General features: G+C 37.5%; 1 protein-coding gene across 5 annotated transcripts in view; it reads left to right on the top strand.

Annotated features, from left to right (window-relative positions):
- Positions 1-26,484, top strand: part of USP25 (ubiquitin specific peptidase 25) — a 99,052-nt gene that overhangs the window by 59,076 nt on the left and 13,492 nt on the right. For 4 of the 5 annotated variants that reach the window (XM_069785333.1, XM_069785329.1, XM_069785332.1 and 1 more), the window contains 14 exons: positions 716-802; positions 3,887-4,024; positions 4,964-5,040; positions 5,766-5,839; positions 7,341-7,489; positions 11,300-11,427; positions 12,177-12,272; positions 12,561-12,722; positions 14,552-14,760; positions 15,384-15,454; positions 19,172-19,400; positions 20,778-20,975; positions 22,482-22,621; positions 25,375-25,488. In XM_069785333.1, the coding sequence (XP_069641434.1) occupies positions 3,908-4,024; positions 4,964-5,040; positions 5,766-5,839; positions 7,341-7,489; positions 11,300-11,427; positions 12,177-12,272; positions 12,561-12,722; positions 14,552-14,760; positions 15,384-15,454; positions 19,172-19,400; positions 20,778-20,975; positions 22,482-22,621; positions 25,375-25,488 (1,764 nt within the window). In that variant the 5' untranslated portion in view covers positions 716-802; positions 3,887-3,907. The remainder of the gene's footprint in view (positions 1-715; positions 803-3,886; positions 4,025-4,963; positions 5,041-5,765; positions 5,840-7,340; positions 7,490-11,299; positions 11,428-12,176; positions 12,273-12,560; positions 12,723-14,551; positions 14,761-15,383; positions 15,455-19,171; positions 19,401-20,777; positions 20,976-22,481; positions 22,622-25,374; positions 25,489-26,484) is intronic. The other variant, XM_069785331.1, reaches the window with a different exon arrangement.

Here is a 26,484-nt window from a genome sequence, read left to right as displayed (position 1 = left end):
AGTGCTGAGGACTTCGGTTTTCAGCCACTGCTTTGGACTTTTATTTTTGCAACCCGGAGTCATTTTGTTCTTGTACTCTCTTGGCTCCAGGCTCTGTGTTACACTATGGGGTTCTTTGTGGGTGTGCCTGTAGACACCTGTTTTTATGTCTTATTGTCCGTAAAACGAGAATGTTACCAGTTCCTTACCTGCAAAGATGTATAACCCTGTTTCCTTACTCTAATGTACATCATACAGATCCTATAATAATGGGAGGAGTAAACAGAATGCAAAAAATACAGATAAATGCAAGTGGATTTAAGTTGCATATACAAAGATGTACTCTCTCTGTGCTGGGGAGGTAGATGATAGAGGGGCTACAAGATGAATTTTACATGTCTAAACAGGCTTTAATTTCAATTTGAAAACTAACAGTTACACAATTAATAAAATTCTTGTTTTTAAACTAAAAAGTAGTTTACCTATCATCTAAAATTGTTCTGTTTATGTGATTAAGTATAAAGAAGTTTTTTTTTATTATGCTGTTTACTTGGCAAAAATAGTTATCTTCTGGTGAAAATGTGTTTAGTAAACTTAAGTGAAATAATCTAGCTTCTGAAATGAAACTTTAGCACTGCATATGTTTAATATTCCATTTATTTTGCTAAGGCACATTTGGAAGAATTTTGTTTGTAGAAGTGCTTAAATTTTTTTTTTTTTTTTTTTTTCTTTTCAGTCATTATTTAACCTACTGGAGTTTCGAAGACTAGTTTTAAATTTCAATCCTCCTGCAAATGCTCAAGACTTGCCCCGAAACCAAAAGGTAAAATTGGAAGCTAACTTCCCCTCGTGGCTGATAAGGGTGTTTCTCTCTTGTAATTGAATTTTGCACTGTTCCTAGCTCAAATTAGCATGGATTTTATAGGTGCTAATTAGTGTTTCTTTGAGCTTCCTATTATGGGTCTTACATAAAATACATTAGCCTCACATTAGAGTATGGGCAGGGTGTTGAGAGAGGCAGAGTTTGCTCGGTGTACTGCTGCTTAGACCAGATTCAGTGGAAGGGCTTTACTGACACAGCTGTAGCAGCACTGCCGCTAGTAGGTGAGCATTTCTAATGTGAACGTAGCCTGTGTTAGCAAACGTTTTATTTTTAGCTAGTATTAAGTACTGCGTGTGACTGACATTCCCTAGGATCAAATTTCCTTGCTAATAAAGACCAAGTTTTAATAATCCTGGATTTTCAAAACTTTGATTTACATCCTGCTGCTCTTCCAGTTGATAGAAAGTAGAGTTTAATGCAAGGGTCATGACACTCTCTTGATTCAGAATTAAAGCATGTGGTTGTACTTAAGGGAATATTGCATAGTGGGGTGTTTTTGTTTCCTGTCAGTATATTGAATCCAAAGGCTATTAATAATTTGCCATGTAAAATTTTGAATCCACAAGTCATTGGTATAAATTTTGACTTTAAAAAAAACCCAAATGAAACAAACAGCCCTACCCTGTTTGCATCCACTGATTGGACTTTGTTTTTCTGGATTTTAAACTTGGGCATACACTTAAAATCTCCAATCTGTTTTTGTTCTTTTTAATTTGAGTTCACTTTTCTTCCTTGGTGTGTTCCTCAGCTTCCTTCTGTACAACAAATATGGTTGTCTATAGTTACTGCAGCTTCTTGGCTCTCCAGTTCTCTTACCTCTTGCTGTCATATGAACAGATCTTTTTTGCTGTACACAGTGAGGCCAGCTAAATATTTGACTTCAACAATATCTTCAGGAAACATTTTATTATCAGAGGAAGTGGGTTACTGTGCTACAGGTTAGCACATCCTTCCCCCTGTTTCAACATTATCGTTATGCCAGCCAGTGTCCTGGCATACTGATTGACAATAATGAATGTTTACTATGTATTAAACATGTAGATTGCTTTAGAAGCATTTCTTAATCATAAATTGTTCCAATATCAGTGTATCAAGAAATTATTTATGCAGGCAGGATAGGTGATAAAATAAAGAATGTTTTAGACTATGAAATTCCCATACAGTTTTCATTTCAAAATTGATTTTAATCTTTTTTGTGTGTGTGTTGGTGCACCTACAGTATGCTTTAAAATTGAGAGCCATATGCTGTGCTGTGATCACTTTATTAGTTCTTCTGTTTTAATGTGCAAGTCCTTTGTGGAACTGTATACCTTGTCTTGGGGAGTGGCTCACATCCTTTTGAAGATTTTAGGCTTTGTTTAGTCAGAAACACCGTTTGCTGTGGTAATGCCCACATAATCTGGTCAAGGATCATGGCTAATGTATTAAACTGAGCTTTCTCAAAAAAACAACAAGGATTTTTCTAGTTTTAGAGAACTTTTATAGGCTTCACAGCGGTATTTGTTCTGAGTAATCCCACTGACATCAGTAGCCAGTTGTTCAACCTAAAGCTACAAGTATGCTTAAAACTCAGCCAAATTAGTCGTGTAAATTTAAGTAAGTAATGCAATAATACTCACTGGCTGTGTATTTCAGATTTAACAGAAGGAAGGTGAGATCTAGAGTATTCTCTGGTCAGTTGTCTATATTATGCGTATGAATTATCACTGGTATAAAAGCATCTTGACAAAATACATCGGTATTTAAAACTTGAAATTCTATTCATTTTTAATAGATCACTTCATGTAAATAGTAAGAAGAGAATCACTTTCACAATTTGTTTCCTTGTTTTGTTGTTATAAAGTGCTTTAAATATGTAAATGGGAGACTGATTTTATTCTTAAATTATGATGATTTAATAGTGAATTAGGGTGGCATTTGATGAAGTCTTCAGCCTTTTCTGTGAACATTGTTTATAATTGGCAGGTGACTTGCAAGGTGGACTAGAAGAGCAAGTAAAACTTGAATTTATGTGACTAAAAATATTTGTTTAGATATTATGCGGAACATGTTCCAATTTACCATGCACCATTTTTAAAGCTGAAATAAAGCAGACTTTATGTACAAAAAGCTTTATGGATACAGGATTGACATAGGAGTCACTAAACAAGCCTGCTGTTTGATGAGCATGTGAAATAGTTTGTCATCAAGTAATTCCAGTTTGACCAGCATCTGACATCTGTGCTGCCTTTGAATGATACTTTGTTCTAAATACAAGTGGATATTACATGGGTTTTCAATTTCACAAGTATTTGTTAACTATCTACTCAGGAGTATGAGACATATTCAGTCTTCACAGCATTTGTAACCTGTGGTTGAATCTATGGTACGACAAATTTGTGTTTCAGTTTACGTGGTTTTCATTATACAGGCATAAAGTATTTCTTCTGCTTCTCTCCTGGAAACCAGAAAAAGAACTCCATATTCCCCATGAACTGTACTTAAAAAATAGGTAGAAAGGAGAGCAAGGTATTTCTCTTCTGTCAAGAGAAATAATAATGATTTGCGTACACCTTATAAATTCATGACTTCAGTAAAAAATAAGCTTAAAAATGTACTAGGCAGTGTGAAGGCTTACAAGAAATTCTGCTAGAGGTACAGAGGAATACTCATTTCAGTAAAATCAGTGCATATTGTTGCAGTGTATTACTTAAGGCTTTGTAAGTCTTGGGAGCAACAGTTCTGTCTTAAATGCAACTCAGGTTGTCCACTTGTCCATTCAGCCCCATTTCAAGTCAAACAGCCACATCTAGATGTGCTTTCAGGGAGCTTTCAGTTTCTGACATGTAATTTTCTTCCCAGAGAACTACTATTTTGTAAAACTGGCAAGCAAAAGGCATGCAACACTACCTTGCTAGTACTACAAGTAAGCTTATATATGATGATGATTGGCTGTATATACGCTTAGTTTATTGGGTAATGCTTCTGTAAAGTAGATTTTTGTTACCACTTTGTTAAATATCTTTAATTCTTCTTCAAATACAGGAACATAGGAATCTGCCTTTCATGCGTGAATTGAGGTATCTGTTTGCACTTCTAGTTGGTTCGAAGAGAAAATATGTTGACCCATCAAGAGCGGTTGAAATCCTTAAAGATGCTTTTAAATCAAATGATTCCCAACAGGTAACTTCTGTGTATTTTCCTTCAAGCTTATTCATGTTTTCATATGGTCATCTGGCAACAGGAAATACTTCAAATGGACAAAAAAAATTCAGAATGTCCACAGACAAGAAACTCCTAATTATCACAGTCTTTGAACTTTTTTTCTGATATTAGGTAATCTCTAGTCACTTTTATGAAAACAAAAAAACAAACAAACCCACAAAACCAAAAAAAACCCCAACCAACCAAAAAAATTCCAGTGTGACTATTTTATTCAGTATACTTTCTTCCTATTGTTTTAAAAACTAACTAATAGCTCCACATTCTTGTTTTTAGGGTTTAATTTAGCTTCTAAGTCTGTGGTTTTTGAAAGAGCTTTATTCTTCTGATCTAACAGTACATCCAGGGCTGGTACAGTCCAAATATAGTATTTGTCTGTGTAGATATTGGTTTGGAGGGTCCTAATATTCATATTCAGGATTCTTGCCTAAATCATAGTGGGTATATTTTGCTTTTCTGAGAAACACTTTGTTTCTTCAGGTGCTTTATTTCTCCCACATGAGGTTATGTGGCTAAGGTGTTTAATTACAACAGCATGCTGAATTTAGTGCTTGATGAAATTAGTATTAGTCACTACTTTTTAGATACCAAAGGGTTTGAACAATGGAATTCATAAGATGCCTTTGGACTAGCATGGTATGAAAGCTGAGCCCAAGTAATAAGGATCACAGGACAGTGTGATGGCTGAGGAACACCAGAGCCTTAGTGTGCTCTAAGAGCCACCTAAAAAAAAAAAAAAAAAAAAAAAAAAAAAATCAATCATGGCATAGTCTTAGACATAGTGTGATTTTTGGAGCTCTTGTGGAGGCGAATACTGCTATACTGACCTTGTAAGGTGACACTTCATTGTGTTCTGTTACATATGTGATTATATACTGATAATTTTATATTTTTCAACAGCAAGATGTTAGTGAATTTACACACAAATTATTAGATTGGCTAGAAGATGCCTTCCAAATTAAAGCTGAAGAAGAGAGGTAAGATTTTTTTTTTCCTAGCTCTGTATAATATACATTTTGATGAGAAAAAGCAAACCAAATAACCAAAAATGCACTTCTCACTGTATGGCTGAAAAAGATCCAACTGTCTAGCTTGTTTTAGTTCAAGCATGTTTTTTCCATATGTGCCAGTACCTTAGATTTTTCCGTGAATTCTTTTTTCACTTTCTGATTTCATGTTAAAAATCTTGTTGAATGAAGTCCAAAATATCTGAAGAGTAGAGATTGGTTGTGTTGTACATAATCAATTAGGCTTTTTATCATTTGAATGCATTTTTGCTTTTCGATCGTGTAGTTTAAATGCTTCAAAACCTTGCTTCTGTTTCTCTTCTCAGAAGTAAATACACATTGTTTGTATAAGTGAACATTTGTAAACTGTCTTTTGAATACATAATTGTTTCTAGAGTGTTGCGGGAAATGGTTTTTACAAGGGTTTTGTACAATTTAACCACTCACAAATTGAATCTGATTTACATAAATTTTCCTAGAATGAGGCACTTCTGAAATTTAATTTTCAGAATATACTTATTGCAGATACATGAATCATTGTTACTGTCTTTAGAGGAAAGTACAAAACTAAATGAACAGTAACTGAGTAAAATAGGCAGCATTTCCATAATGAATTCAGAATATTCTGCTTGTAGTTTTATGAAAGTTCATAGATTTGTGTTTGATTTTTACACTAACATGCTTTCTGTTTTCAGGGATGGAGAGAAACCAAAGAACCCAATGGTGGAGTTGTTTTATGGACGATTTCTAGCAGTAGGTGTACTTGAAGGTATGCATCTGAATTTACTCGGAGTTCTGTGCACTTCTGTGCTCATGCCTGTTCAGTGCTTTCCTGAGCACACAGGTGAATGATGCAGTTGTAGCATTTTAGCTACTTCTGCAGAAGTACACTTGGAGAATATGTGTTCGGTCTGTGACGAAATGTTTGTCCTGAGACTATGAGAACGAAGGTAAAAGTAGTGAGCTGCAGTGGTCCAGAAAGACTGTTCTGATAACTTTTAGGAGCTGAGTTGTGGGTACCTAAGTGCAGTAGGAGTTAGGGTAAGATGCTAAGCAAAAATACTTGCAAGAAATTATTATCAGGGCACTTTTGCCACTTACTAATGGTATAGAGAAGGCAAGTTACTGTATTTCATTGAGCTAGTCTCTTGCACTCTCTCTGCTTCATTTAATGCAATTTAAAATTTCAATTGCATTTTCTTCTACACAATTTCTGGTATGGATAACTCACCCTCTTAAAAGTACAGTTTGTTGAAAACAAGTCAGTGGAAACCTGCTCCAGGGCAGTGTCAGAGAGAGAGTAGTGAGGAGAAAAAGGCTGCAAAACAAGCTTCCTTTTATCTTATCTGCATATAATCAGTAGATTTGCAGAATTGCAGTCTTCTCTCTTTCCAGGAGGCCAGCAGTTTTGAAAGTGTTTTTAATGTTGGTGACTCTGTCCCCCATCCTGAGTGTGAATGACTCCTGAGATGCATTTGAATGAAGCATCTTTTAAAGTGGCTTCCAGGTTGTTTCTCAGCCTGGAACAGTATGTCTAACGATTTGTTGTCAGATTTCAAAACCGTTCTGCAGATTTCTTGCTACTAGCTAGCATTCTTGCTCCTTTGCATTCAGCTACTTTCATCCCTTGCATTCTTATCTTAACTGAGGAGGCATGTAAAAACCAAACCAATGAAAAGAAAATGGTGGATGTAAGAAGACTTTTTACTGACCTTAGGATGAAATAAATTGAAATTATAGATTGAAATCATTTGTCACCCATATTTCTCCTCGTATTGAGCTTGCATCTTTGTACACCATTAACAAATTATGGTCTTTTTTTCAGGACAGAATTCATGAATGTTCTCTTTTGTGGTTTATTTTTGCAAAATGTACTTATACAAAGGGCTGTTTCATACCAGCAATTCCACTGACTTTGCTGATACAATGTAGTGTTGTATTACTGAGCTGCTATTTGCCGGAGGAGGACTTTGTTTTATATGTGTAAAACTTCCCATGCATCTGTGGTGCCAAGTCATTTTGAGTTTTGCTTATTACCAATAGATGCAAAACCAATATAAAAAATGGACAGAAGAGGAAAACATAGTAATTTTCAATATTACATTCAAGCAACTTTTTCAAGTAACTTTGTTTTCATACATATAATTGAATTGTCCAATAAGAAAATGGGGGTATTGTTCAGTAGACTAGGTCAGGTGACCTAGGATTGTTAGTTTTTTTTTAAAGGTAAATGTTTCTAAAACCTTAACTGTTTAATTTCTTATGTGAAGGTAAAAAATTTGAAAACACAGAAATGTTTGGCCAGTATCCACTCCAGGTTAATGGCTTTAAAGATCTGCATGAGTGCCTAGAAGCTGCAATGATTGAAGGGGAAATTGAATCTCTCCATTCAGAAAACTCTGCAAAGTCTGGTCAGGAGGTAAGTTAAGTGCTCCTGTGGGCTTCTCTCAGGGCGGTGCTGTAGCGCTCTTTATTTTTCACTGGGGTTCATGGTTTGTTTTCATAAGACCTGCTGCTGTGCAGGTTCTGATGTCTGGGGTAATCGGATTGTTAATTTGGGGGCTTTGTACGTCTTTTGGAGGATCCAGAGTATCATCTTTTTGCATTTTTCATGAGATAAAAAGTTCATGCTTACTAAAAGCTGGCACAATTAAGTGCTTACAGTGGTGATTTGGCACAGGCTGGTTCCCACCTGTTGCTGATATTTGATCTCCAGAGAGGTCATGGGTGTAATGTCCTGTGGTAGCTGACCACTGCTCTGACTGACTTGCCACCCTGTGCCATGCTGTAAACAGCAACCGTGAGCTGTGCGTTTGACCATTGCTTCAGAGCATTGTTGGTATTCCTCTGTGCCTCTGTCTTTAATTCCTCAGCACCCTAGCCTTCTTCCCCTCTCCCCTTTTTACTGATGTTTCCCAGCATCCTCCTCATTGCCCCCTATGGTGGGCAATCCTCCCCCCTCTTTGACTGCAGTGGTGGACAGACAATACTTGCTCTATGAGCTGCTGTTCCTCCCAGGAGAGCTCTTGCTAGAGCAGGAGGCTGCCAAATGTCAGAGCATGCTGGAAGCATGCATGGAGGGATTCAGATGGAGCCCCACTGAGAAGTGGGATATGCAGTGTATGGTGTTGGGATGAGGTGATGAATGAGATTTCTTGTGCAGAAGTCACAGGTTAGGGAAAAGAGGTAGTTTGACTGGTGGTGGTTGTAGAACCAAGAGGGTGTGCTCTGAAATGTTCCCTCTTATTGCTGGCATGCATGTGTATGCCCAGCATTTTTCTCTGGCAGAGCTCTCTCCAATAACCTGTGGGTTATTGATGTGGAAATACGGGAATCCCCATTGCCTCTAAAGACTGAACTACTTTCTCTTTACACAGTTCTTCATGTTTCATCACAGTTACTTTAAAGATGTGAAATCTTAGAGGCTTCTTCTACTTAAGTAAAAAGTTCAGGTGTAGTTTCTTCCTTCATATTTTGCTGTAATGAAATTTTGCTTCCTTTAATCGTATCAACATACACACAGGGTTTTAATTACTAAGCCTAGTGACGCACACTGAAATCATCTTCCAGTCTGAAGTTCTGTTTCCAATTTTGTGTTATCAACAAAAGTTTTAGAGCATCCCTCTTGCAGTCCCTTTTTCTGGTCAGCTGTTATTGATCAAATATTGATCAACCAAATCAGATGTTAACAAGCATCTTCAAATGTATTTACACATCTTACTGGATGTGCTGTTCTTTCACAGGATGATTCAATTTTTTTTTTTACTCCAACATTTGTAGAAATGTCTTACTACAATGAGCATGTTTCCTGAAATAAACTGGAAGAAAAGAAAAATCTCATACATATCTTGGTACAATCCAAAGTTCAATTTCTTTATGCAAGGTGAAGTCTTGTATGTGTCTACTACAAGAGCATGGTTGTTTATCTTATGGACTGAAGGTTGTCTTGCAGTTAAAGCCTGTGTGCATTTATGCATAAAATGTCAGTTCAATTATTAATGCTTGACTAGACATGTCAGACTTGGAGGGTGGTTTTTTTTTTTGGTTTGGTTTAGTTTTGAGGGTTTTTTTTAACCTGTAATGTCAGGAAACCAGAGAACAGAAGTATAGTCATGTACAGGTGTAGAGCGTTAAGCTTTGAGTTCTGTGAAAGTGTCAGGGTTTTAATCAGCTTGGCTTCATAGCATGTGGAAATGGAAGTGAAATGGTCATGTGACAGATTGACAATAGTGGCAACAGAAGAAAGGTAATGGGTTAAGTCCTAATCTAGAAAAACGTTACTGCGTTGTTACCAGGGCCAAGCAAATTGGTTACGTTGCCCTAAACTGAAGCAATTTATAGTAGTTGCCGGTGTTAGTAGTTATGTTTAAACATAATGCCTCAAAGGTGTTACAGTGCATTGGAAGGTTTGGAAGTACTGAAGGAAGCTGAATTTCTTGTAGTTTTAACAAAGTCTGTCTCTGCTGAGCAAAGACTTCAAGTGGCATTCATCCAAGCTGGTAGATGTCAAAGCTTAAAGAGAATGATATTAATGTGGTAGTTCTATATATTGAAAGATCCTGAAAGTAACATTCTATCTTTTCCCCTTGATCCCACCATTGACTCTAATGGGGTATTTAGCGTGTTGTTCATTATTATTACTATTATTATCATGATACCTAAAAGCCTCTGCCACGGAGTAGAGTGTCAGCAAGCAAGCTAATGTACGAACAGAAAAAAGAGACATTTCCTGTCCCAAGTAACTTAAATCCAAATTCAAGAGACTATGGAGGTCAGTGCACATACTTGGAGTTAGAATGGTGGGGAAAATGAGATAATGTTTGTCAGCATCATCGTTGATGAACTTCAGCACGTCAGCAGCTTAGTCATTGTTAAGTGGTTTGGGGGCCTTGCAATAAAAGGGGTCTAGGGGGAAGGATTGTGCTGTGGCTTTGCTGACTTTACCATTGAAATTTACTGATGTGTGAAGCTGCTGCAAGAAAGAAGTCATGATTGTCTCCTTTAAAACTGAAAAGGTGGTTGGTGTGGAGGCTGCTATAGGCAAGAAAAGGGAAGGCAGCTCACTTTGCGTGTAAAGAGATGAGATGAGTGATATGAGGGCAATGAACTAGGAAAATTCAGCAACATCCTGGAAATCTGTTAGTGTGACAAGGCTATGTGTGCTAAAGCTGGGCAAAGGGAGAAGAGAGGAAACATTGCACTGAGATGTGGAGTGATGAGAACCTAGACCTGAATTTTAGCCATTAGCACAGGAAGAAAAGTCTGTCTTGAAAGTATTGTGTGAAAAGACTATTCAAGGCATTTGGCTGGATAGGAGAACTTGAAGAGAACCCCGAGTCAAATGCTACGTCTGGGCTATGGGCATTGACGTCAGAAATATGTGGCAACGGTGTCTGCAGTAATCAGGGAAGCTTCAGTTGATGGTTAGACATCCAAAACGTTATTAAATGGATAGACTGTGGGGTTTATGTTGTAGTCTGGGGAGAAAAAAGGAACTCTAATGCTGGAATCAGAGCTGAATTTGTCTTGTAGTTGAGAAATGAAGTATGTGAGGAAAGAAATACGGACTAAGAATAGACCTCTACTGAATACTCAGAGAAAACTGGGATGAGGTGATGCTAACATGGGTTGGTCCATGGACAGATTAGCAGTGATTAGAGACATGAGCCAAGACTTCAGGAGAGGTTGTTAGTATGGAGGACATTTCCAGAAAAAGTATTCACCTTGTCTGACCTAGCCCAGAGTACTCATTGATCCTGCTTCGGAGGAGGTCATTAGAAACTTTGGGTGATATCAGGTGAATGAAAGGGTCAGAAACTTGAGTCTGAGGGAACTAGGGAGAAGAGTACTTGATACAGTGTAAACAACCCTTACAGTGGTATTGGAGAGTTCAAAGAGAGCAGGACAGTTGGCAAGGCAGGTAGGTTCAAGTGTAGGCCACTTTTAGTATGAGGGAGACAAATGTGAAAAGAAGCAACCTTCCTGCCTTCTCTGCTTTAACGCAGGTAGTGATAGATGAGTTGAAAAGCTCTGATGCAGCATGGGTGACAAATGGTGTCTGTTTACACTGAAGGGGCAAGATGGGAACTTTGGAAAGTTTATGCTGATCCACCCTGTAGAACCAATTACTCCCATAGCTATGTCAGTCTGCAGGTATTGTACCATTATTTTTAAAGTTCTGTTATTGGAAGGTATTCATTGTGGGGTTTTCTGTTTTTCTTTTGTTCAGCACTGGTTCACTGAGCTTCCTCCTGTCTTAACTTTTGAGCTATCAAGATTTGAGTTTAATCAGGCTTTGGGGAGACCAGAGAAGATACACAACAAATTAGAATTTCCTCCAATTTTGTATCTGGACAGGTACAGTACAATGTTATCAACAAAGTCTTAATATGAATATAAATTAAATCTCATGACTTTGGTAAAGTTGCTGGTGCATCTTATACTAGCTTAAATCACAGTACATTTCTGTTGCAGCTAGACAAATTAAAATTTTCATGGGTTTCATCTGTTTCAGAAAATACACATAGATAACAATTTAAGACATACTGCTACTTTGGGCTAAAACCTGCTTGCACTTCAGTCTTTAATTTATTGCTAGGTAGTTGTGTACACAGGCAAAATACTCTGAAAAATCACTGTTTATGAGCCCATTTGGGAAACAGTCAGATATTTCATGGTGTTCCAGATGGACTGCATGGTTTGAAGAGGATTCTCAGCAGCAGTATATGTTGTTTATGTGTAGAGGTGAAATACCATGATGATTTTCAGTTAGATGCTGAATGTTATTTTTGAGCCTAAATAATGAAACAGGAGTACAGCTATGTGGTTGCTACTTAAACCACTTAATTTAGAAGCTTTCTAATACATGTTTGTCATCCATGGTATGAACAGAGCTTTTGACACTGGGGAAAAAGCATCCTCTGAAAGTTGTGGGAGGGGAGCTTAATGGGTTTACCACTTTCTTCTCAGTTCTGTTTTACTGCTTAATATGTTTTAGGTCTTAGAGGGTGTGAGTTTTCATTAGCAGTATGGCTGATGGGTACAGACCTCAGTTTGTGTTGGGATGCTATGGGCTGACACCTCTTTTTAAATTTCATATTTTACAGGTATATGCACAAAAACAGAGAAATGACAAGAATTAAACGGGATGAAATCAAGAGACTCAAGGAGTACCTCACAGTTTTACAACAGAGATTAGAACGGTACTATAGATAACTGTAAATGCAAATAATATTACAGGCTACATAGAATAACTCCTTTCAGCTATACACTTTGTGTGTAGTCATTTGCTCTAGATTTCTCTTGTGTATCTCTTCTTTCACTGTTTTCCTTGGAAACTGTACAAGTGTGATAATTCTGATGCATGAAACATGCTAGGAAGTGCTTGCTTTATTTAAATGCAGTCAAGCAGAAAGAAATCTTTTTTTTTGTTGTTTTTGTTTTTTTTTAAATATGTGAGTCATGGCATTAATACATTTTATGGTTAACAGATATTTAAGCTATGGTTCTGGTCCTAAACGATTCCCCTTGGTAGATGTCCTGCAGTATGCCTTGGAGTTCGCCTCCAGCAAGCCGGTGTGCACATCTCCTGTTGATGACCTGGGTGCTAGTGCCCCTGCCAGTAGCACGCTGCCGGCCCAGACCTTGCCCAGGTAAGGGCTGCCTCCTGCTCTCCCAAGGTGAGAGGCCAGTCATCACCTCAGTGCAAACCTGGCCGCTGAGAGAGAGGGGACGGGAGTTTAACTGCTTTCTTCACCAGCTTAATACAACTAGGCATCTCCTAAGGGGTATAGCATAAAGTTTCTCCTAGAAGTATTTTTAAGCACGACAGACTTAGACTTAAATAAATAAACCAAAAAGTTATTAATCTGGGTTTCTCTCATGCACTTATAAAAATGTCCTTAGGTGGAGAACTACCATTTTCAAACAAAGTACAGTTCCACCTACAATTCCAAATAGACACGTTATCTGGTGAGGTCACTGCTTCCCAACTGTATTGTTTAAAAATATGAATTTGGGAAGCATGTATGTACTGCAGAGCTTCAAGGTTTCTGGTGCACAATTTATACATTAATTTTTGCCTGGGAGTTAGGCTTCTTTTCTGCTTTGCAGCTTTCAATTCTAACAGTTTGTCAGGAATCTAATAGTCTGACTTTTTAAATACAGAGTAGCCAAAGTATCAGGGAGATAAAGGTCCAATAATATTGTTTTTCTCATTATTGAAGCTAGTAACTATTAGTAACAGTTAATAGAGTATAACTTAGGATAGGACTTGGCTAGGTGGATGCTAACAGTTTATAACAGAGCTTTTTATATTGCATTTGGAAAGTAGGGTTGTAGGTTCTGGTCCGGTCAAGATGATTAACTGTGTAGTTCAGAGAAGTGAGGTAAATTAATCTAAAAAGCCTTTAAAATATTTCAAATGTCTTACTGATATAATGCCAGTAGGAATTGTGATGATTGATAAGAGAAGACAAACTTTTAAAAGCTACCACCGCTTGCATGAAATACAGTATCAGAAGTAATATAGTTTGTTCAAACTCCTATATAGGAAGTTTGTTCTGTAAAAATGTAAGTATTATGACTTTTTTGTCAATCTGTAGAAACACAACAGCATGTTATGTGGAGTGCCATCGTCAGCACTTAATATTCTCAGAACTTTCTAAACTACCGGAGAATCCAGGTTCCTCAGGCTGTATCATGATGCTGTACACAAAGTAAAAAGTCAGTGGCTTGCTAGAAAGATCTTTAGATTCCTGTTATGCATATGGCTACATATAGGTGGTCTTGTTGATCGCAAGAGAAAAATCTGTAACAGGTTCTCATTTTTAGTATTCTGCTGCTCTTGTAGAATTCTCCTAAGCTAGCTGCTTTGTTCTTTGAGTTAGAAGGCTTGTTTGGAACAAGTTTAGATGGTTTGGTGCTAAATTTCCAGTGTGCTGTAAATATCAGAGGTCCCTACATTGTCGCTGTTCAATTAACACAAGTTGTAGGTAGGCAATAGGAAAAAGAAAGTCTTCTAGGCAGAAGACATGTGAAGAAGTTGTTAAACAGAGCACTTGTGTTTATTGGATTTTATGGTCAATGGGCCATAAGACAACTGCTGTGTTTTTTCTCCCAGCAGTTTGGCAGTAAATGTTTCAAACCACAGTGATTACTTGCATGATGTTATTTGAAAGCGTTGAATAGCATTTCAGGTAAGGCAAACTGTGGTTTGACCGATTCAATCCAATTTAGATTCCTTTATCTTTGGTAATGGCAGCCAGAGTTGTTGTTATGCTAGCATGTAGTACATCACAAAGTTTTCAGAATTTACATACTAATTCCATACTGATATTGTAGGAACCTTTTCTGGATTGCACTTTAGGAAATTACCTTTAAAATTCCTGTTTTCAGATGAAAAGCTTATTTTTATGGTGTAGCTTTTAGTTTGTATACACAATGATTCAATTTTTGTATTTCATGTTTTGAATGAATGCAGCACATTAGAGCAGCAGGGGCCTTCATCTTCAGATGTTCCAAGCACATCTCCTGTACAAAGATCAGTAATACATAAACCATTCACACAATCACGAATTCCTCCTGATCTGCCAATGCATCCGGCACCAAGGCACATCACTGAGGAAGAGCTGTCTGTCCTAGAAGGCTGTTTGCATCGCTGGAGGACTGAAGTAGAGAACGACACTAGAGGTAATGCCACAAGCTGGGGAATTTGCTGTTGGAAAAGATTTGTGGAAGTGGGGGAAATCGCCTTAAAGTACACATGTGTGTTGAGTTGCTTGTTTTGTACTTCTAAACTTATTTCTAGCACATAGGAAGGGAAGTCAGTTAAGAGATTGCAGTAGACTGGAGGTATATAAACTGAAGATGCAAACTGGGCATTGAGTGAAGCATCCATGGGTGTTTCAACACAGGTTTCTCATCTGTACCTGGTGTTGTGGGGAGTAGAGTGAAACAGAGGTGGGATCCACACCAAAGGACATCTTTGCAGATGTGTCTGAGCTGTCAGTGTGATAGTGGCTGGGCCCATGCTGTGACTTGGTGCTCTGCAGGGGAGTTTAGGGTGACCCCTTCCATAAGGGAAAATTCAGCAAATTTCTGAGCAAGCACTTTTTGAAGTGGCTAGAGCTTATGGTCCGTTCCCTTGCTCTGAGGGAAACGAGAAGTAGTTGTTCCAGCAGGGGTGGGCTCCGCTGAGCTCTAGGAAGCAAGCAGTGGTGTATCACGGATCACACTCTGCTTTAATGTAGATGTAGCCATGTGCAATTATGCAGCCTTATGGAAGAGAGCTTCTGTTTTTATTTTTCTTTTAGATTTACAGGAAAGTATATCTAGAATACATCGGACAATTGAATTGATGTACTCTGACAAAACAATGGTCCAAGTAAGTACAATTTCTGCATGAGAATTCAAAATAGATCCTTTTTGTCACTTTTATTAAAGTTCTTAGATGCTTGAAAATATAGCAAGTATACGACAACTATATATAGTGGTTTGAGAAATTTCATTGGAAAGTCATAATGGGTTTTGCAAGCCTTTTAGTTGTGCAGTCAGGTGAAAGACAGTTACAATATTTTACGGTGGCATACTTAAGTTTAAGCAACTTAGTGATGAAAAGCCCAAATATGTTCTATCTCTGATTGACTTTTTTGACTTGAATGCAGAACTTCAGTTTTTGTATAACACAATAAAATTTCCTCACCCCAATTTGACCATATTACTAGGTAATCGTATGACTTTAAGGTGGCAAAGCATTAGACACAAGAAACTATTATTTTTATACTTTGATGCTTATTGCTATTGTGTATTGCAACTTCCATACTAATACTTGGGAATTCAAAGCTCCTGATTTTAATTTGTAGTTAATAATGCCAGTAGGGGTTTTTTTGTTGTCATTGTTTTGGTTTTTTATTGTTTTTATTATATATATATTTTTTTTAAAAACTCTGTCTAGATTTAGTTTCAGTCATAACCTTGACTATTAGTCTAAGCTGCCTTTTAGGGAGATTCTCATGCTGTGTGATCTGAACAGCATTTTTAGAATGCTTTACTATGGAGCAGTGGCTCCTCTGGTATTTCTTATGTTCACATACTCATGTTCGCTCACTTCAACAGGTTTTAAGATTAAGGATTACTTCCTCTGTTACTTTCTGTTAGTAAAAAGAACTATTTTCCTTCCAAGTAAGATCTGTTCAGCTTACAGTTTTCCTTGAGGTACGTTTTCACTTTGTACACGGCTTGTAATAGTTCTTGGCAGCTGAACTCTGATGTTAAGGATTTCAGGCAGACTTGCCTAGATGGCTTTCTTAAAGCTTGCTACTGGCAGGCATTTTTTTTTCCTTAATACTTGTGTTGTAACAGGAAGGCTACAGGCTACATGTTATCTAACAGTAAAATGAAGTAATTTGGTGATCTTGCATCCAAATAGCCTACCTGTGTTGGCTTAGGTGTTATAGGAGGAAATACCTCTGGGTGGCAAAGATACTAGTCAGCAATCATTACAATGGAAAAAGGACATTACTTAGTAAAACATGTTGTCCTAGTGCAGATTTGTATAATGTAGGCTAAATTTTGTTTTGTTTGTTTTGAACCAGAATTCCAGAAATGGAGGACAATAAAGATGGTATATAGATTTGTAGAGGGGGTTCCTGTGCCACGCCTGAAGGTAGTGGTGTGTTTTAAGTGATTGTTAGGGAACAAATAGGTACTGAACCCATCTGAGATCACAGTGGAAGTGAAGGCTGCCCTTCTGCAGCTCAGCTGGTTTTGTCCCTATAGGTGTTTTGGTCCAATAGGAAGGAGGCAGGTGCACATAGCTGTCTGCTTTCCCCTGCTTACCTCTGTCTGCATCTGAGCGATTGGATTAGTGTTGCCCCAGTCTCTGCAAGCAGTTTCACAGTATTGATGTTTTCCTCTGAATGATACAATTGTAGGACTGAAAGCTTTTCTCTTGTGAGTTGATAAGGTCTGGGTACATAAAACTAGATTTTTTTTTAAGGAAAACGTGTTATATTTGCAGGATACTTCCTAGTGTTTGTATGAACTATTTAAGAAGCTCTTCATCTTCTTCTTGTGTCCTCTTTGATTCTAAGGAAACCACAGTTGTCATATGAAATATATTCCCAAAATTCTTATTTTGTCTCATCCTCCTGAATGAATAGATTTCATCAGCTGCTTATTTGATTATTTCCCTCCTTCTGTGAACTTGCTGTGGGGAAGTGTGACACACCTGTTTTTCCTGTGAGAATTCATCTTTGATATATCATCTTTGATATATCTGTTCTGTAGCTACATGTGACGAGGCCAGTGAAGCTCCATTTCTGTTTCATGAGTAGTAAGTGTAAGCTAAGAAGTTTAATGCCAACTATTTACTTGTTGTGTTGCCCTGTACTGTTAATTACTGTTGATATAATGGCTTATTGCAAGAGATGCCTGTCAGCACTGAGCTTGCCTGTCCCCCAGTCACAGACCTCTGTAGGGAACCTTCCTGGAAACCCAGCATGGATGACTGACAGCTCGTTCTCCAGAGCTGGAAGAAAGGGTAGGGGCCCTCAAGCTGACCCACTTAGCATGGTTTTAAGTAAAATGATTTAAATTCACCTGGAATTTTAATGCTCTAATTTAGGGTGAGGAGATTTTATTGTCAAAGTCTAAAGAGGCTTCACTTTTTTTTTTTTTTTTTTTAAATCAGGATCTGCATATATTTCTGTGAATATGCATGGGCTTGCAATCATTTTAAGAAGGCTTTCACACTGTTTTGATAACAGATGTTAAAAACCCCAGAGCATTCAGATTTAAGGAGGAGTTAGGATTTCTTCTGTGTATACTTCTTGTGTTTGGGAGATTTACAGTGCAGTTTGGTCTCTGTGATGACAGACTGTTTGATTCCAGCTGCTGTGCAGTCGGTGAGCTTTTCAGTTCAAGCGGGGTTGCATAAATCTCCAGCACTTGCATATAGCCTGGAAGAGAACAATCAGGTTAAAAATAATTTCAAGGAGTTTCTCAAGTCATAGTTACACATGTATTTATGGTTACTGATTGTTGTGGTGCTCAAATGATATTTGCAACAAATATTTAGTACACCTTGTGTTAAATAGACCATTTATCTACAGTCCAGACTGTGACACCAGTAAAAGATGGTTTCAGCTTTTTCATCCTAGCTGAGCTGTTGTTGTTCAGGCATACTGTGCATGGCAGGGAAGATCAGTTTTCCCTTTTATGTTGCATTTGCTGTTTCAGCAAGTTAAAATGAGCTGATCACCAAGATGCTTTTAAAAGACTTCTAAGTAAGGAAGGACTCATTCATTCTGTTTCTCTCTCTCTCCCCCCTTAGGATTTCCAACTATTTATGTAGAAACTAAGTTTTCCATTCTACTTACTTGTCAGTGAACATATGTAACCTGGGATACAGTTTACATTGATCTAGAAACCAATTATCCTCCTTCTCTGCCTCAGGAGGAAGAGAGTACCTCTTCATGTGTTCCATGCCTCTTTTAGCAATGCTTTTACTGATGTGTTTAAAATACTGGAAAACAATTGTATTCCTATTCTACTGGAAGAATTTTACCTTTGGGTAATGGAAATATTCAACTCCCAGATATTCCTTTAAATAAACTCTCTTCCTGGCACATAGAAAGCACAGCATTTATTACCTTGAATTTGCATATGCCTTTCCAGACTTCAGGGCAAGTTTACCAGGTCAGAACTGGAGCAAATCTTAGACACTAAAGGCTGACATATTTGAAGGTGTTTTGTAGATGCAAGGAAAGTGGGAATATTAAGCAATTAAGAAAAGAGGATGCCTGTCAGGAAAGAGAGCAAAGTAGACATTTATGCTATAGACTCACTAATGTTTTTAAGATCTCTTGTAACTAGTAGTGGTAAGTAAAATAGTTCAAAGTCCTTTTGCTTAGTGGGTTGCTAGTTTTACACCACCCCCCTCCCCCCCCCCCCCCCCCGTGTCCTGTTTTGATCCTGTTTAATTTTATTTTTGTTACTTTTATTTAATGTAGCTATTATTGCTGGCAAATAGTAGGAGCTAAATGCTGGCAAGGAGAGTTTGACATTTTGGGTTTTTTTGTTTTGTTTTTGTTTTTATAAGGTTCCTTATAGGTTGCATGCTGTGCTAGTTCATGAAGGTCAAGCTAATGCAGGACACTACTGGGCATATATTTATGACCACCACCAGAACAGATGGATGAAATACAATGATATTTCTGTGACAAAGTCAACTTGGGAAGAGTTGGAACGGGACTCTTTTGGTGGTTACAGGAATGCCAGCGCATACTGTTTAATGTATATCAATGATAAGGAACAATACTTGATACAAGGTAATGTTATGGATATGTTTTCTGCATGATGTAGAACAGCAGAATATATTGGTAAAGTGAGCTTCTTTCAGATGTATTTCCAAATTTTTGAAATGCTTTTAATAATTATTCAAAGTTCTACTTATGCTCATAACTGTCAGTCAGATTGGTTTTGTAGGTGGAACGATTGCTCTTCAACTTTTAGGTTAATAAAGATAATGCCAGTGTTTCAGCATTATTAAGAGAGCAAAATAAACTAAGTTTGCTAATTTGTAAACATTTTTAGCCAAGTGATCACATGTTCAGAATTTTGGAGATGATGTGTCACTGAACATTAGAACAGAAATATGGGAGTACAGAAATGAGCCTCTTAACGTTAGAATCCTCAGGTAGCTTTTTTTTTCATAAGCTTCAGAATTCTGAACTTTACTGGAGCATAGAAACTTGAAGCTTTATGCAGTATATTGAAATATGAATAACTTAGCCCTACCAACCACACATTAAACCGAAGTAATACATGGTTCAGGAATTATTTTTTTTTCACAACGCAGTAGTATGTAACTATAAGGCTTATACGGAAGTTTTTGAAGAGAGGGCAAAGATCCCTTAGCATGAGTTCTGTGAGGCCTGATAATGACGGCTAGGGAGCTGACTGTGAAAATGGCCAGAGATTTAGTAACAGGTGGTGGAAAATTTTCATGTTCCTGCCTTTTCATAGGGCATAAAGCTAGAGTGCACATTTGTTCAGTTTTTAAATAAGAACCGATATTAACCTTGACACTTCTACATTGCCAGATTAGTAGTAGGCTTGCAGCCATCGGGTTTATGGGCCCTGTAGGGTGGCTGTGCCAGTCTAAGTCTGAGGCCTGCTTGCTGGGGGACAATTACAGATGATTGATCCTCTAGGATCTAGGTTACTCTTGCAGAGACCATTCTCAAAGCAAAAAGGAAGGTTACTCAATGTAGGTGGTGTTCTTATCAGTTGACTTTCCAAATCACTGTAGGCTCACTCTCCTTCCCCTTTTCTGCTGGGAAGTTGAGTTGTGGCCAGCTCTGTGTGGCAGTAATGCAATCAAGCTATGGTTGTGTTTTTGTGACTTTTTTTCTGGATGTTCACAATTATAGGGTGCTCATGGCCCAAAAGGCTCATCTTTCAAAATGGCAATAATCTGATGGTGTCCAAAAATGTATAATCCAAAGACAGTAAGACCAGTAGCCATACATGTCAGTAGCAGAGGAGTGCCTGACAGATAATAAAATCAGTTAAAAATAACATAGTTTGGGGGTTTTGGTGCTGTACTGTATGTTTCCAGTAATTCACTTGAGGAAACTTGTTGAACATGCTTTCTTTTCCCCTATTCTTTCTTTTTCTGAAACTTATATTTCATGTTACTGCAGAGGAGTTTAACAAAGAAACAGGACAGATCCTTGTTGGAATGGACACGCTACCTTCTGATCTAAGGGATTACGTCAAGGAAGACAATAAACGTTTTGAAAAAGAACTTGAAGAATGGGATGCAGAACTTGCTCAGAAGGCACAGCAGGAGAAGTTGTTATCTCAGATACCCAGGGCACCAGCACCCTCACCCGCTCCAGGTTAGCTGCTACTACCTGTTTGTAAAAGGAGTAGAACCAAAAATCACTGCATTTTATATGTATTTTTTTGCAGCTTAAGAAAGGAAGAAAAAGTGAATTTGTGTAACCTTGAATTATAACTATTTACTTGACCAAGGTAACTGTACTTGAAGTTTAGTCTGGGGTTTGTTTTTGGGTTTTTTTCATCTTATTTTTTCTTTAAAGAAAAAAATTATTTGTGGTTCTTCTGCCTTTTCCCTCCCAGTTGTGCTTAGCTTTTACTAATTTATCCCCCCCCACCCCCCCCACCCCCCCCGAAACTTTGACCTTTTAAGATAGGTAATTATTAACAGGTCTCACCAGTCTGTTATGAGAATTTATTAGTCCATAAGTGATGTATATTCTTCTTTTCAGAGTAATTGAGTAGAAGACCTACCTTCTTATTTTAAATTAGGACAGAATTTAGATCTGAAGAGAAGAATAATTTATTTTGTGCGATGTCTTGAATAGAGTTAGCAATAGTAGGGCACACTTAAGAAATTACTATGTGAAAATGAGGGTGTTAAAACTGTGGAAAAGGCTCTGAACAACAGTGAGGCCAATGCTGTTATGAACCTACCTTATAAAGACCACTGGCAGTTTGACTATAAAACATATGCCTGCTTTAACACAGAAGAAGCTGTCAGGTTTTAGGTTACATTCACCTTTTGCTCCATTGCAGAAGGCTGTATGTACATTATGTGAAAGATGACATGATGGATTTGTGTAGTGAGACTGCTGTCCAGGTGTTCTTATTGCTGTATTTGTCATTAAGACTGAGCATATATTTCTCATAACTATCTATGACTACAAACTGAATGTAAAAAGTGCAGTGACTTAATGACTTTTCTCTTTTTGTAAACTCTGTAGACAGTGACTTCATCTTTTACACGTTTTGACTTTGCGAACACTTTGAGACTGGTTTTAGGTTTTTTTGTTAGTAATGGAAAATACTAAATGAATGTTTTATTTGTCTTCCAATATTTGCTTTCATCATGTAAGGAATATAAGATACTGTTTATGCTAATCACTTTTATTGCCCTTAGGTGGGGGAGACTTTGAGATTTTTCTTTAAGTCAGAAGAATATAATGTGTTGATTATTTTGCAAAGTAAAAATACATCTGGCTGTAGGTCATTCCATATATTGGGTCTGTATCCCCCAGAAGGTCCAAGTAGAATCTCATCTTTGTTCTCAGTCGTCCCCTGTATGATTGATGAGCACCCCTCACTCAAGAGCCTTAATGGGTCTATAGACAGGACAGGTCTGTTGTTCCTAATAAAAAATCATGGGTCCATTTATCTGAAAGTGTTCAAAATTACCTGAGACACAGACTGGTATAAAGTTGTATTTGTGAATGGTGGGACCTACCCAGCATTTTCTGTGTGGGTTACCTTATCTATGAGACAGTGATCCAAATAAAACTAATCAATTCAAAGTTCGTGCTTATGTTAACACACAAAATTGTTATCTTATTTCTGTCACTAAGTTCAAGCAGGAGAACCAGAATATTTAGAGCAGCCATCAAGAACTGATATTTCAAAGCACTTAAAAGAAGATTCTGTACAAGCAATCAATAAAGCTTTAGCTGAACAAGAAGATAGAGGTCCAGAAGCTATAATGGATACGGTGAGGACATTTTGAAGCTTGACATACTTCTTTTGCTTTTATCTTGCTAGTGGAAATGATATAATAGCTGATAAACAGGGGTGTGTGTGGAAACTTTGAACTGAAAATTGCTGTTTCTTAAGGAACTGTCCAACACTGAAGTCTGTCCAGAAAGTGTGTACGACAGTAATGGGTGTAGTAGAAGAAAAATACTAAGATAGATGTCCTCTATGTGATTAAAGTACTTGTCAAAATTGCAGCATATTGTTCAAATGACAGTCATGTGTTTGTGCCCACCATCTTTTTAAAATGTTAGATGGTTCCATTTATTTTTGAGGAGTAAACATTGACATTCCATGTAAAGGACTTGAAAAATACTGCTTTAAACATTGAGGATTTTGTCTGAGAAATGTAAGATTATAATTGAGTTCCCTTGAAAGACCTATGGAAGTTAAAGTAGCTTTCAAAAATAAGGGGGTTTTCAATAGTATCCTGTAGCTTCAATGCAAATTCACAACTTTATGAAAATTATTTTTTGTGATTCATCAGATGTTATATATATTATCTTAAAATTGTTATAAGAATGAGTGTTGGGTGATTCTGTTTTCACTTCATACAACAAATACTAGGAGGAATTTGAAATTAACTACTTCACGAGTTATTAATGAAACTAATATTTAACAGTTTTTTCTTTCAGCAAGTATTTTTTTTGCTTCCCTATAAGTATATGGATAAATGACCAAGATATTGGCTACAAGAGCAAGTGCCTTTAAAGCAATATATGCATCTGTCTGGGAACCATATCTGTAAGGATAAAACATACGAAATGTACAGTATAGCTTCCTTAGGCACCCCTAGTAACCACTAGAGATATGAACAATTTAGATATGTGCAAAATTTGAAGCATGCTTCCCAAGTTCAGGTATGAATCCTTATTAAACAAAAGCAATCTAGCCCCAGGTATCTTCAGGGCCAACAGGAAGGTCCTTGTAAAGCCTTTGAAAATGATGTGACAACTTGACTCCTACATCTGATGTGTTTTCCATCCCTCTGTCCTGTGTTGTTGGGAGAGCAGAGAAGCATGCCTTCTCTGCTAAACTGAAATCAAAGCCAACAGGCAAACTAATCTAACCCTGGATGAAAAGATGCTCTACTACTAATGCTTTAGGCTACTGCATATCTTTTGAGTTCTCAGAACACAGAACAGCTTAGGGGGAGCCTGTGTAATACAAGTTACTTGCAGCTGAAGGGGTAGCTATGAAGATAGCAAACCCACGATAAAATGTCTTGCATGTTACTGTCTTCTTTCTAGGGTCTGTAGCCATCCATCCTGGTGGGATGTGGAAGAATCTTACAGACTTGATTCCACAGATGAAGTAGTTTAGGCTAAGGACACTTTGCACAGCAATCAGCCTTAGGACTTCACAAGACTGTGGTTGAGGAACCACATGGGCAACACCATGATAGGATTAATAAGGCAGATGCAGGTTGTCTTATTCCAGTATTTTCACTGCATTGTTCTGCAATGAGGTGGATGGCTCTTTAAAAATAAAACAAAAAAAACCCGAACCATGTAAACTCTTTTATTTAGAAACAAAGGTATTTCAGCTGTTAGAATCTAAAGCCAATTTCTAGCTAGTCTGAAGGTACTCTGTTAATGTTTAAAAGCTGCTCTCTGTATACCCAAATTTAACTTAAGCAGAATTGTGCTTCCCTTCTCAGTGTATCAGCATGCTTTTTAATTATTCTACTTGCATATGCATTCTGACATGCAGGCATATATTCTTTTCCTCCACTTTTTGTTTGTCCATTTTAAAAGACGGGAAGCCAATATCAGAACATGTAACAAACAGGATTGTAGGTTAGTCACCACATGATCATTTGTGTCCATTTTCTGCCCTTTTGTCCTTTTTTCTGCCCTCTGATTACAAGTCTTCCTTTGTATTTATACAGTACTGGGTGTAAATAGATACTATCTATGTATGTTTCTGGAATCTTAGTTAAAAAATGAGACTATTGTAATAGTTGCAGAACAATTAGTGTGGCACTCCATGGTTGCTTAGATTAGAGTCAAGGTTTAAGTTCTTCAAATGTTGTAAACTGGCTATTATACAATGATAGACCATAGGAGCTGAGATTTGTCTCTGTTGTTGTTCAAAACTTACTTTGACATAGCAAGAATTCCAGTTACTAGCGTAATCTTCCCCTGATTTTCTGTCTAATTACTCTTCTAAATAAATAAACCTTTTGAATGTAATGCACCTTTACATATTCTTTCAAATATCTTGATTGCTAGAGGCTTCTTTGCATTTTTTTTCTTTTTTCCCCAGAGCATCAGGAAATGTTAGCCTTTGGATTGTTTGCTATCCCTTAGTATGAATTCATCAGATACTTCAGATATATTTACTAATTTTTTTGGTGAAATGTATGAAAAGGACTGGTAGTTCACAGACTTATACTTTAACAACTGCCTTAAATTTATAATGGATGTTAGGGTTGCAATACTGGCACGCTAACCTGTAAAGTTGTAGTGAATAAAGAACAAATGAAATCTTTTTAGTAATTATGGCTTAATTTTAAAATGTACTGTTTAAAAAATTAAGAAACTAAGTAATTAGAGAATATAAATGATATTTATAATTTTTTTCAGAACTTCAGCAGTGCACATCATTTTACTTGATCAGCCTGTCAGTTTGTGTCTCTGTAATTTTCTTTATTTTCTGATTATATTTTTTTTTCCCCACACACATACTGATAATGGTTTTCTTCTGCAGAGCTCTGATAATGCCCCAGCTCAACCAGCTCCTAACCAGCGAGTTGTAGAGGTGGCGATTCCTGATGTAGGGACTTTTGTGATTGAGTCAGAGGAGGGGGGTTATGACGATGAGGTACATTTGATTGCAGTTGTGTGCACCGCTCCTCCTCGGTGCTTTCAATTTTTGGCATGTTTGCACATCGTGACACCTAACAGACTTCTGCGAGACTAAATGCTTAGCAATTTGTAACCTTAACAATGTCTTAATTTGTAATGAAAGGAAAGCACTAGCTACTGTAATTGGGCATGCTTTGCATGGTACCATTTACTCTGGAGGTATATCTGTCTTTTTAGTTGTGGAAGTTGAATGTTTGTGTTAGGCCAGATAGCCTTTGAAATGCTGGTGATAAACTGTGGGCTACTACATTATTTAAAAAGTGACAGGGTAGTGAGTGATGTTCTCAATGTTTGTGCTTTCTTGTCAGTCCAATAAAGCTAATGTTCAAGTCTGATCCCTTATTTGCCAAGGTTAAGCTTTTCAGACTTTAAGGATTAAATTATCCATGGAAATAACCTGAAACTGATATGGCTGGTGGAGCTGACTCTGGCAAAACTTAAGGAAAAAAAGAAAAAAAAAAAAAAATCTTAATTCCTTTTTTCCCAATTCAGACTCAGGGTGGTGCGTGTACCTGGTACTACTTGAGGAACAGATGAGAGGCCCATGTTATCCTGAGAGATGTTGTATTCTGCTGCCCTATTTTAGCAACAGAAAGCAACACTGCCGGGTCATCAAACTGTCCTGCCTTGACACTGCTTTCTCCGTGTTTGTTTTGGTTGGGCATAGCGTTGGTGCACCCCATATTCTCAGGCATCTGAGCATGTGTTCTTGGTGGGCTATGGGGACTTTTGCTTCCCTAGACAAATGGATATTTCAGGTATTCTGCCTTGTCATTGTGATCAGTTGTAACTGGGAGTATGGGGTGGGGAATAAAATGAATTAATTGACATTGTCACACTGAGTTCGGCTTCTCGCAGATGTGTAGTCTCCACCTTTAACGACAGGAGGATTTAGCCGAATGACCTGCTTTTTTCTTTTCCACTGTTGTCCCCATGCCATTGTCTTTCTAGA

The sequence above is a fragment of the Haliaeetus albicilla genome, chromosome 6, assembly GCF_947461875.1.
Source record: "Haliaeetus albicilla chromosome 6, bHalAlb1.1, whole genome shotgun sequence".
In the NCBI taxonomy this organism is placed as follows: Eukaryota; Metazoa; Chordata; class Aves; order Accipitriformes; family Accipitridae; genus Haliaeetus; species Haliaeetus albicilla.
Note: the sequence above shows the minus strand (reverse complement) of the source record. Positions and strands in the feature narration are given on the sequence as shown.